Source organism: Copidosoma floridanum, unplaced genomic scaffold (genome assembly GCF_036245765.1).
Source record: "Copidosoma floridanum isolate Cflo_tuat_1 unplaced genomic scaffold, Cflo_Japanese_pri ptg000020l, whole genome shotgun sequence".
NCBI lineage: Eukaryota > Metazoa > Arthropoda > Insecta > Hymenoptera > Encyrtidae > Copidosoma > Copidosoma floridanum.
Window position 1 is genome coordinate 29,626,368 of NW_028321897.1, and position 13,404 is coordinate 29,639,771.

At 33.0% G+C, this 13,404-nt stretch overlaps 1 protein-coding gene across 6 annotated transcripts in view; it reads left to right on the forward strand.

The window, feature by feature from the left end:
- Nucleotides 1-13,404, forward strand: part of Asator (tau-tubulin kinase asator) — a 552,963-nt gene that overhangs the window by 332,630 nt on the left and 206,929 nt on the right. For all 6 annotated transcript variants that reach the window (XR_016293148.1, XR_016293146.1, XR_016293147.1 and 3 more), the window contains one exon: nt 12,367-12,642. Coding sequence is in view for 1 of the 6 variants with exons in the window: in XM_089594084.1 (XP_089450210.1) it covers nt 12,367-12,642 (276 nt within the window). In the remaining 5 variants the exon portion in view is untranslated. The remainder of the gene's footprint in view (nt 1-12,366; nt 12,643-13,404) is intronic.

A 13,404-nucleotide genomic window follows, 5' to 3' on the forward strand; every position in this document is an offset into this window, starting at 1 on the left:
CAGTGGTGAATTTTTCAGCTATTCTTTATTATTATTCCTAATGGTGGAGAGCTGGCTCTGGGTAGCTTGACTCTTACCCTTGATGTCTCTACGTACAGAGACTGATGGAGGAAGGTACGCCGCTGACCAAAGAATTTCTCGTCTTCGGGTCATTCCCCGCATAACCAACCGCTCATCGTTGGATGGGAATATGTGGGTATGCCCGTTGGGGACACGACCACTGAGAAGATAGCCAGTGTGGCTGCCCGTGCCCCTCACCTCAGGGTTGTCTTCCCTGGCTTACATTTGTAGCCAAAAATTCTCTGACTGCACCAGGCGGGATGGTGGGACTGCCACACAACTCTGAAGAGTTGGAGCAGGTTTTGCTCTGGCTAGATACGTCTCTTGGTATTACGCTGGAGACGTCATTGGTTAGAATAATTTTTTATTAGTGGCACTCGTCGAGATTCAGGGTGAATGTAGACCTAGGTCCCTTCCCCCTTAGAGAAGAGTGTCGTCTATAACTGGGATATCCAGCTGCACGACTATCATCTACATTCTCTATGAAGCTCGATGAACTACCAGAAGACGACTGCATCAGTTTTCAAGACGCTCCGGCGTATTATAACCACACTCATTTAGTTCTGTAGCAGGTAGCCTCGATTTTATGTCGACGTCACCTAGTGGGTCCTACTGAACTAAAGCGAAAAGTTGGCGTATTTTTGCAAAACTTTAAGCTTATTTATTGCTATTGCTATTAAATTTTCCAAGATAAAAACTATACAAAAACCATTTAGGAAGTTTCATGAATCAGTGCGCAAAATTTCAGCAAAATCGGTTAAGTAGTTTTTGCGGTTAGCGATTACAACGGTTTGAGCGACTTTGCTTTATATTTTATTAAGACAAAGTCCAAAGATGGGAATACTCAATAGACTTTTCTATTTTAGCAATTTTGTTAGCATTTTTTACTATCGGAAGAGTTTGAAGACAATCTCCTCCTAAAATGATTAATTTACTCTTAAAAGCATCTGAGAAATTGCATTAGTCTCTTAAAGTTCTGTCAACGATTTCCAAGGCCTTCTTAGGTATCATCGAGGCTTTATCCCAAATTATTATATTTGCCTCCCATAATTTTTTTTTATCTGAGTCTAATTATAAAAATGCAGTTTCTATAGTACTAAAATTGATAGGCAATCTAAAAGTTCTGTGGCTCGTCATTCCTTTTGGAAGTAAAATTGAAGCAATTTCTGTCCAAGCCATCGAAATTACCTTTTTATAAATTTAAATGAAATAATAAATCAGTGTTTAACATAAAAAAGTCTTTCCGAAACCACCAGGACCATCAATAAAAAAAAATTTTTTTTTAAGTTTGATAACTTCGTCAAAAATCAACTTTTGATCTTGATTTAAGTGAGCAAACATTTTATTAAATTTTTCTTTTCAAATTATACAATCACTGTAGTCGACAGTATCATTTTTTTTAATCGATTCCATTGGTTCTGGTAGACTAAAATCTTTACAAGACACATTTTCAGATTTAAAAATTTCATTTAAATGTAAAAGTGCAACATTTTCACGATTGTCCTTAGAGTCTTTAACAAAAAATTTTTTATACCTATTCCAAATCACGATACCTTGAAAGTTTTCAGACATTATAAACCAAACAAAAAATTTTCGAAGTTATTTAGGTAACATGACGTTACATGCTTCTTCGAAAATAAGGTCGATTTGTGAATCGTGCTTTATCAATCCCATACTGATAGCTGTTTCTTTAAATGTATTATAGGTAATATTGTTAAAAGTTTTTAAATCTGGAAAAAAATTTTTACCGTTAACTTTATTTAACATTAATTAAAAAAAAAAAACCTTTTCTGGTCTTTGGGAGAAACGACATTCAATCCACCAATAGCAATATTTTTTCTCAAACGACTACGTCTAACTCATTGCTTCTTTTGAGTATTAAATGTGTAATATTGACAATCTGTTAGTGGGGGGTTGGCGCGCGTAGTGCGCAGAAATGAGTCAGCCCCACTAGTATATATACATACATACATTGTTTTAGTACATAATCAAGATACAATTAAACATTGAAATAAATAAAAACAAAAATTCTTTTCAATGTTTTGATAGTGACATTGAAAAAAAATAATCCTCTACAAGAAACACAAAAAATAAGTTTTCTTGCTTTAATTTTATAGAACAATCTGAGAGTACATTGTTTTACCTTTTTTCTAGGGTTAAGATATCTCTTTAGAGAATTAACCAGCTAATATTTTGAAAATAGATGAGTGTTTGTATTTAATTTTCATACGTTCTTTGAGTAGCGTTATATCAAGAACTGGTAGCTTAAATAAGTCTGAAAGTCTTACTGCTTTGTAAGACTACAAAGCAGTAAGACTTATAAGAAAATCACCACTGCTGATGTAGCAGTGAATACTTTATTGCACACCGAGAGCTTAGTTAAAGTCTTCTCTAACAAGTAGAAGGAACGACTAGATAGTATTGTTGATCAAGCAATTTTTATAAATGAAGATTCTCCTAATTTTGAAGAAAAGTCCAGTATTGAAGGTTTAAAACATGTACCCGAAAAAACTGTGCTTCTATTTTTAAAGCTTGTTCCAAACTTACTACCCTTATTCATTAAAGAAACAACTTTCAAATCTCATCAACATGACTTGGACATAAAAAAAAAATAAATTGCATTTTAATGCAGAATCTTATTTCAATGAAGAAATCGGTTGTTTTACTAGGAATTGTGGTAAAAACTCTAATGCATTGATTACTAAGTAAATTCATGGTCAGCACTTGCTTATCAGAGTCTTAAAAGATATTACAGCTGTTGAATACGATACGCAAGTGCATGAGTCCATCAGCTTATTTATATCGTATCCAAGCATTGATATGACCAAAAAAAAGTAACAGAAAAATTCCGAAAATATTAGCTGTTTTGACAGGAAAAAAATTGATAGAAAAGAAAAAGTTTGGATTGAATAAAAACGTCAACAAGAAGATTTAATAAAAAAAAAATTAAGCTAGAAAAACAAGAAGAATTGTAAGTTAAAATTTTAGCAAACAGAAAAATCAAAAATGAAAAACAATCACAGAGAGAGCAAAAAGAAGATGAAAAATTACGAAAACAAGAATAGAAGTTCAGAGTCACTGAAATCTTTTAGATTAAAGGCAGACTTTCAAGAGAAACAATTGAAACTGAACCAAAAAAGAAATAAAAACCTATCATAAATAATTTTTATAATGATTAGTTAATTTTATTCATAATTTTCACCAAGTAATGTTCCATTTAGTATTAAAAGATTTGACTGCTGCTATTATGCTTAAACGAACGAAAGTTCAATTACTGCTTGTATATATAAATTGAATTATATGCATTCATTTAAAAATTCCTAATTTATTAAAAACTTTTAAGTCTTATATCATGAAGTATTATTGTTTTTTAACATTTTAATTTTCTAGGTGAAAGTTAGTAAATAAGCTAGAGACTATAATAATAATTTACTTACGATATTATGAAACATACGATGAATGAAGTTCCTTATTAGGAACATGTCGACGGCTCGTACGAAAAACAATGGAACTCAGATTTCCTATTTGAAATAACATTGGAATTTCTGAGTTCCGTTGTTTTTCGTAAGAGCCGTCGATGTATGGTGATTGGGGTACAGTAATAAGAACAGTGGTATGGAAATAGAAATACAGTGCTTTTTTGAGATACTAAATAATAATTAAAAATTAACTGAGACAATATTTAGTGTTAAACTATCTTATAATCACGCAAATTATTTTACGGTCGTACGGCAAATGGTGCGTTTACTTCTAAGTTAACGTCTAAGTTAGGTGACAGTTTGAAAATCCAAGAGACATTTAACATATTAAAAAGAAGCTAGATGTGGTCAGTAAGTAAATGCTTGAAACTTGAGTCATGACTAAGACGAGACAATGACTTGATAATTGACACTAAAAATACAGTAACAGAAAAATATAGTGTACCATTGCTTTGATAATAATAACTTTAGTAAAAGTTATAAGATGTTATACCTCCTTGTTAAAAGCTACTGCTAGCTGCAGCCAGCCGCTGCCTCGTGTCTCCTTTGATAGGCTACCGCCAGCTGTAGCCACTGACAGCTTCGACTGCTTACTATAAATGACACGTAATCGTTGGTAGAGCAGAGTATAAATTTCTGGTCGTAAGGGATCGTTTATAGTGAGCAGTTAAAGCTGCGCTGGCTGCAGAAAGCATCAACTAATTACAGGAGACAGTGGCTGGTTGCAGAAAGCAGTGACTATCCACAGCCTCATGTATAGTTTATGTCCACAACTGGCCTATAGATGAACTATAGACGCAGCTGCTACTAATTAAAGGCAGCTTCTGCCTTGAATCTCCTGTGATTGGCTGGTGCAACACTGAGAGAACGTTGGTGATTCTGCAGTTCCAAAAACAGGGCAGCAACGCTACCATTACCTTAGATTAGATACTTGATAATTTCGTGCAAGACAACGACCGTTGTCCACTAAAAATTCGCACTGTAAAACTTGCTATAAGTTCATGCATCAGGGTGCATTAACATCATAAATAAATAAAAGAAAAGGATTTTCTCTGCACCAACCCCTCACATTAGTCCTTAACTTATTATTTTTTTTATTTTTTTAATGAACATAAAAATCATCATTCTTGGTAACTATAACAACAATGACAGAATCTATTAGAGAGGTAAAAATTTGCTTTAAAAGTTTTGGCATGCAGTTTCCACATTTCAATAAATTACATTTTTTCGATATACTATCATACTTGAACATAACAAGTTTTTAATTTAATTATTTTGTATGTAAAAAAAGTACTTGTTTTCTTAGGGAGCGGCGTTGGCTCAGTGGTAAGCATGCTTCTTACTGATAAAACGCAGTTTTGGGGGTTGTGGATTCAATTCCTGGTGAATGCCGATTTTTTCAAAAACTGTTTTCATCGGGAAAAGTTCCTATGTAACCCCGGCTGTTTTTGGGTGGGTTTTTTCCGTGGAATTTTTCTTCAGAGTAATTCCATGGTTTTTTCCTTGCCCCAGAAGTGTTCGTACCAAAGTGAATGTGAAGCAGTGTTAGAAGGTAGGGATTAGTGGATCTGATGCGCCAGGCAGGGAACGCCGGCCTTACCAGCGAGGAGTGGTCCCTGAAACATAGGGCTTCTCCGGCGATGCTAATTACACCGTATCCGATGCTTTGGCAGAGAGCGCTGGCTTAACTGGCGAGGAACAGACGTCCTGAAATATGGAGTTCTCTCCCGGGAAAGGCTACTCAGTGGCGAGTGGACCCGATGCACCATTGGTGCAAAGTGTGTCAGCTGAACTGGCAAGGTGTTTCACCGGAGATACTCGCACTGTGCCCATGGATTCAGGTACGATAATAGTAAACGGGTGGAAAATGGGTATGGCAATACAGCCCCACACAGAGGTGATGAGTGGGTGGCCCGGCGACTAGGCTAGTAGGCTGTCGTGGTTACTCGGTAAAAAAAGTGCTCGTTTTATTATTAAATTAAAGTAAGTGAAAAATATCCATAGATATGTATAATAAAACATTCATACACACATCCTGACTAATTCAAGCATGTATACTATATACGTTTAATTGTTTGTTCTAAATAGATTTTAATGCTATAGTAAATTAAATTTTAAAGTCAATTATAAATCTTATCCAATTTCTTTAAGTACGTATCTAACAACAACTAAGGTGTCTCCCCACCACTAAATAGTTCAAAGTTTTTAATCATTTAAGTATCTGTCTGTTGTAGTACAATAATAAATATACTTGTAGAACAAGAAATGAGCAAGTTTCAAGATATCAAAAAATTTCTTCGAAAATTTACTCTTTTGTTTTTGTGTATGATTCTAAATTTTACTATCGCACTTAAGAAAGAGAGAAATCTTTAAATTTTTTTTTAAAAGCTATTTGTACTATTGGAAAAGTTGAATATAATGTCACCATAGAAAGTTTCTTCAAACAATTATTGCGTATTGCCATAGATATAACTGTTTATTACACCTTAAATTTTTAAAAAAATAGAGCAAACTTATAAAAATTAAAATCAGTTACAACACGGAAAAAATCACTGTCTCTTGTGAGTGTAATTGTAAAATTAAGGATCTTACTTAAATCCAACATAGTAAACTTTATATCATAATTTTTTTATATCCTTACAAGTACCCTAATTCCGTATTATACTTTTTTTATTATAATATTTCATCAAGCAACTTTGTAAATCTATATATATTGTGTGCTATTTAGTGGTAGAAAACCACCTACAGAATTAAGAATTTACTCTAAAAAAAAATTGATTTTTTAAAATTGAAGGAAAAATCGATAAAAAAAATTTTTTTACCTTAGCAGTAATAAGCATCTGATCAAAAAGAAAAAAAGCCATATTAAATCAAAATCAGTTAATAACCCCCCAGTTGATAATCAAACACTTACACCTATACAATTATCCTGTAACTTACTCCGTTATTTTTCGGTAAATTTCGAAATAATTAAGAATACTTACAGTATGGTTTTAAAAACAACAATTAACTCTTAAAAGTAATGTTTTTTATTGAAGAAAAATACTTTTCAAAAATTTTTTAAATTGACGTAACAAAATTCTATTAAAATGAAAATTTAACACCAGCATTTCCAAGAATTTAACTAAAAAAAGAATGTTGCATGAAAATCGGTATTTTTAATCTTAATACATGTCTGATGACTTACACACAGATAGATATTTTTGCAAGACATTATCTGAACACGTTATTATTTATGTGTTGAAAAGCTTTCTCTATACAGAAGCAAAAAGTTATTAGGTAATTCAATCAACTTCAGCTATATTACTTTCTTACTAACTAATTATATAACAATATATCCTACTTCATCTGATTTTACATGATAAGAGATGTAGTACAAATACTTAAAGTTGATAGGGCGTCATTGTCTCAAAAATAGGAAAGTACTAGTACTAACAAGGTAGGCAGGCAAGTGTGTGTCACCAATTTTCCAGAAACTAGGCATGTGAGTAGAGTGTAGAAAAATTAGACACGTATTTTTTTAGCTGCCCATATGCAGTTTAAAGGGGTAAAAACCACCCTTAACGGCTTTTCCATATAACTTGCCCCCATCTCCATATTTTTTGTTAAAACACAATTAAAGGTGTGTCATTTAAAAAATTTGGTCAAACAATAAAAATTCAAAAAAACACGGGTTGCAATACCAAGTTTGAAGGGTTGAAAATCTATATTTATTGGCAACATTTTTGTGATAAGAATTTGTGAAGAAACTGAAGAATTATAAAAAAATTTAATAGCACGTTAAACACAAGGATAGAGTAAATGTGTTTCAGCATTTTTATGAATACTACCCCCATCGTAGATTAACCACCCTTAGTACAGAACCATCGCGAACATTTTTTTAACCCCAAAAAATTCGCAGAAGCTTATGAAGGGTTTTAATGGTCACAGATTACAAATCTGCTATTATATTTCTAAAATTCATACTTACTAAACTAATATAGCAAAAGAAATCCATAAAGAGCATTTTAATTAATTTTATGAAAAAACGACGAAAGTTTTTTTTTAGGTCATTCATTACACGGTAGTGTGAAAGGAATAAATATGTACGGAACGTTTTATTAAATTGAAAATTTATTTATTTTTTCTTTAGAATTCTATATTTTATAATGAATTATTATACATCATGCTCCAATTTCTTTAAAAAAATGTATTGATATTATTGTCAGTGTGACTATTACAAGTCTCAACACGATTCAATTATGAAATAATTGTTAAGTTATTATTATATTAGAAGTGATATTGATTAAATTTATCGGCAAAAATTTAAAATATTGATTTTTGGCTTTAAACATGCACTAAAAAGTAGTATATTTTTTGAATAGATCAATAATTCAAAAATACTTAAAAATTATTGTTATTTTTTCCAACAAATTTTTTGCCTATTCAACATTTTATTAGCTTTCACATTATATACTTGTAATTGTGGAATTCAAACTTGGCATAGTAGTCTTGAACATCTCCGATATACGCATATTAATCATTGCTTTGACATCCATGCAATTTATGTTATTCGTGGGCCAATTTTTTTGTTTTGGTTAATTATCAAAGGATTGGAGGATTTTACAGAAGAATTAACTAATCCGGGAGAGCAAAAAATATCGAACTAAAGTATTAAGAGGAAATAGTTGAGTATTGGTTAAGTGGAATAACAAAGCCTATTTCATTTAATATCGTGAAGCGCAGATATAGACACGTCACTAGCGAGACGCAATCACGGCGATGGAAAGAGCAAGTAGAAGTGGGAAGCAGTAGATGTGATAAATTATTTATGATACAAGAATATGTTTTGGATAATTTTAGTAAAGCGATGGAACCAAAAATAACAGTACATGACATTGATTTTAAACGATGGGTTTTACAGAAAAAAACTAAAGTGAATATGAATTCATTCAAAGCATCAAATTGGTAAATTTGGAAATTGAAAAAAAAATGCAACATTGTATCTCGGAAAATAACTAAATGTGTTTAGCAGCTAACCTAAACAGCTTTTTTACTAAACGTTAACAAAATTAAGAACGAATGTGAAACTTTTAGATTAGGGATAAAACAACTGATTACTAGATACGGAGCCAACTACGTTTATAATTTGGATCAAAGCGAATTTAGTTTGGAGATTCACAACGGTAGAACATTAAATTATCGAGGACTGAAAAAAATTTGAAGTATAGCGCAATCACTGTCTTTGCTAACTCACAGCTACTTTATTCAACTTATCATATCAGCAGAGGGTAATTTTCTATTACCGTTATTATTAGTATTTAAAGAAGCAAATAGGGATTTCGGGCCTCAAGTTAAACAAACATTATTTACACCAGAAAATGTATTCATACGAGCTTCTAAATCTGAAAAGCTTACCGAAGAACTCTTGCAGCCTTAGATGAAAGAAGGGTTTTTGAAAAAATTCTGGAAACTCAAGCTGTCTTACTATTAGTCTCCTATATCAGACAATGCAATAATATCGTACAAGAAGTTGTACCAACAAAAGTAAATTAAAAGTAATGACAATACCACTAGATACTTACGGCTCAAATTTACCGTTTAGTTGTTTCTGGCTTTCACTTCTGGACGAATTTTGTAAGAAAGTTATCTGATATTATTATTTTACATTAGTACAAAATTAATTAACATGAAAGATATAATATTATAAAAATACAATTCCTTGTATATAATCAATTATCTTTTCTATGGTACCAAAATACTTTAAAGTATTCATGGTTCAAAAGTGACTACATTGATAGGCCTCCAACATTTCATAATCCTGTTGAGTTTTGCTTTGATATCAAAGAATAGCCTGTAGGTAATTATGGAGATGATATTGTAATCCTGATTTTTAGTTGGCGTAGGAAAAAATTATGCATGAACCTTTTATTTCAGAGTACCATAATTGTAAGAATTATACATCGTAGCATAAGTAATTATCAAAAATAACTAACATAAGTAGAAATTTGTAAAATAAACAGTAGTATTTTATATATATACATACTAGCGGCCCCCTGTCTCGATTTCGCCCGAGACTCACTAAATAAAACACTGTAGCGTGTTGACATGTAATGTTAAATGTTTTCAGTTAAAAATTTTACACCTATTTCTGATACTTTTCAGAACAAAAATCTTCTCATTGAAAACATATTTAATCGGAATCCAACCAGTTTATTTGGTCAAATGAAAAACTGTAAAAATTGAGAAAAATATTATTATGCTGAAAAGTACCATGCGTTCCTTACGCCATAAAAAAATCGTTGGCCATAAGAAGCCGTTGATTTGCAGTTTTTCCCGTAATAGTTAACTAAAAGGGCTATTTTTTGAAGCTGTTAATATTTAATACTCCCAAAAAATATATACTAGAAAAAAAATTTTTTCTCTTATCTCACAACTTTATTACCAGAGCAACAAAGTCCTGAAGCTTAAGCTCTACATTTTTTATCGCCACAAAAATACAAAGACGCTGCTGTTCCCATCTCGATAAATCTTCTGCGTCAGTTTCTTGATGCCTACAATTATATTTATTAGATACATTTGACGTTTTTCTTCCGATTGATTCTCTTGCTAACTTTTGGCATGCTTAAGACTTTAAGACTTTTGTGACCCTTAAAGGCTGTTTTCTGTCAACTTTGTTAAGTTCTAATATATTTGTTGGTAAATAAGTTCCACGTCCGATGGCCTTTAAAAAATACCGCTGGGCTTCTTAAGTAAACTCTTTCTTGACTGAAGGTTACAGCAATTGTGACTGCTTGGATACCTCAGGATAATCTTCTCTGGTCTGCTGCTGAAGCCTCAGGCTGATTGGGAGGAAAATTACAAAGTCCGAAGCTTTGGAGCTTGTTGTAGAGATCTTTCCCAACGTCTCCTGGTGTAACGTCAAAGACGTTGGTGTCTAAAGCACCTTTTCTATTTGCAGATTCAGTTGTTTTGGTGATCTTAGATGAGGAGATTGGTTAGTGATACCTGCCCAGTAGAGACTGTCCCGTTGGCTCAAGTTTTTTTTCCTTCATAGCTGTTATAGGTATGCCCAGCGCAGACCTTGGAAAGGATCGGTGATTCCTGGTTGAATGCTTAGAGTCGAGAGGGTAATATAGGGTCGTCGGTCACCGGGGTTTCCAGCCTTGCGAAGAACAACTCCGATTGTGACGACTGCCAGTGAATGGCTGACTTGGTTTAATAGTGGCTGTCTTTAGTTAATATAGTCTTTTAGTTGACGAATCGCTCCCGGAAACAGTAGTAAAAATGTATTTGATGACAAGGTAGTTAAAATTTAGGTGGCCCTTAAAAGAACCGATAAGATTGATGGTTAAGTAGCGAACGTTAATACTTAAAGTAGCCCTAAAAAGGGCCAGTGGTAAAACTTCCAGTTAATCCTTATTGTTATTGTTGATGATGGAGAGCCAGCTGCAGGTTGCTTGACTCTAATCCTTAGAGTCTCTGTGTACGGAGACCGTACAGGAGGGAGGTACGCCACTGACCAAAGAATATCTCGTCTTTGGGGTCGTTCCCTGGATAACCAGCTGCTCATCGTTAGTCGGAAAAGTGGGCCTGGAGAATACCTTGTCTGTGAGTATGCCGTTGAGGCTGCCCGTGCTTTTCAGGACTGTTTTTCCTGGCTTATATTTGTAGTAAAAATTCTTTGACGGCACCAAGCGAGATAGTGGAACGACCACATAACTCTGAAGTGTAGGAGCAGGTTGTGTTTTAGCTAGACACGTCTTCTGGTATTCCGCCGGAGACGTTATCGGTTAGAATAGTTTTTTATTGTTGACTCTTGTCAATCTTGGAGGTTCAGCGTGGAAGTAGATCTAGATCGCTTGCCCATTGGAGAAGAGTGTCGTCGCTAACCGGGATATCAGCTGCGTGACTATCATACACATTTTCGATGCCGCTCGATGATCTGCCGGTAGATGATTGCAGAAATTTTTGGGACGCTCTGGGCCTATGATAACCACACTTATTTAATTATGTTGCAGGTAGCTTCGATTTTATGTCGACACCACCTAGTGGATCCTACTGAATTGAAGTGAAGCTGGCGTATTTTTGCAAAACTTTTAGCTTATTTATTGCTATTGTTATTAAATTTTTCAAGATAACAACTGTACTAAAACCAACGGTTTTAGCGACGCGACGTTGCTTCATATATTAGTAAGATGTATGACTTTCTCCTTTAAAAAAAATTTTGATAAATTTATGATTTAAGTGAAGCTTGCGTAGTGTGTAGTGTTGTTGTAACTACAATTAGTGCTTCAATGACACCAGCACCCTCTCGGTGTAGCCGTAGCTAGAAACAGCTACAGCAGCTCACTATAAACGATGCTTAAGAGCATAATGTAGGACAATCTTTGAATTCAGAAAAAAATGTATGAGGAAAAGTTAGGTTGCATTCAAGACTGTTTAAAATAAGCTTCTTTTATTTTTAGAATTTTTTAAAATGTTGTATTGCATTATTTCTCTGCATTTTGTTACGTGAAAGGTAAACATTAGAGAGCATTGTCGAAAGTACAGGAAAGAGCTTGATGTCAGAAACCTGATAACTACTTAATTATAAGCTATAGACATACATTATGCAAATTATAATTAAAAAAAAATCACCAATAAAAAGTTTAACCTTGCATATTTCAGGATATTTAGCGTTTCGTCTCTATAGCTCTAAAATATTCTAAATTTTGAAAAAATATTAATATGAAGAAATAAAAATGAAATATTTTTTTGTCTTTTTTTTTCATTAATAATAACTCATAATATAAAAAAAAATTGTACAATTTCGTCAATGTAAATAACTTTTTTTACACTTCTGCAGGTTATGGTACCTGAAAAAAAAGGATGCATAGCCTTGGATACTTCTAAAATATTGGAAGCTGTTGATAATTTTTCTAAAACTCAAGCAGTGTCAGAAGAAAAGCAACCAAAACTACGTGAAAAAAAGTTATTTTCAAATATGTTTACGACTGGAATGAAAAATTGCTTCTACATTACAGATTTGGTTAAGTATCCTGAGTTACAAGGAATTTTACCTAGAGCATGGAGTCTTCCAGAATTAGCACCCCACATTCGTTATAACTTGGAAGGGCCAATGGTAAAGAATATTCGCTTTTTTAATTTTTTACATGCAATTTTAATCGTACATTTTTTATTTTATACAGTGTTTACAAATAGCATAAAAACTCTTTAGGTTACCATACAATTGACTCAAGGGAAAGTTTGATTTATGATGCTAAGTACAGCCATTCTAAATTTTCGTACCTCAAACACTTTACATCCCTGTAAAACTAAAAGGATTAAAAAATATGAATTTTATTTAAATGTTTCGTAAAATAAATTTTTGCGTTCGTTCCACTTTTACTTGCCTAAACAACTTTAGTAAAGTAACGACAAAGAGTGATTTTAAAAAACTATTATATTTTTTTTAGAACTTAAAAATCATACAAGTACCCTTAATCAGTGCGATTGACGTTGATCATCGGCCGTTGGGTGATAGAGGAAAGAACCAAAAAGTGTGGACAATAGTGGATGGAAACAGCTAAGAACAGACAACACAGTAGTGTTAATATACAGTGATGTTTATTACATTTGCACTGCTTTAACTGCTGCAGTTGTGTAGGTTTTGTCGATCAAACTGAGACCTAGCGATCGCTATTTATCGGGTAATCCAGGTGGACCATTCCGAGTCTTTGAGCAGTCTCTTTTATACACTAAGAGCTGCTTTTATACTTTTAGTGTTCTTCAGAAACTAGTAGTCGCTACCAAGCAAATTGGAATTGTGCACGACGTATTAAAATCTAACTGATGTAAAACGATTGAAAGTAATGATTAGTAATTTTTTAAATAATTAATGATT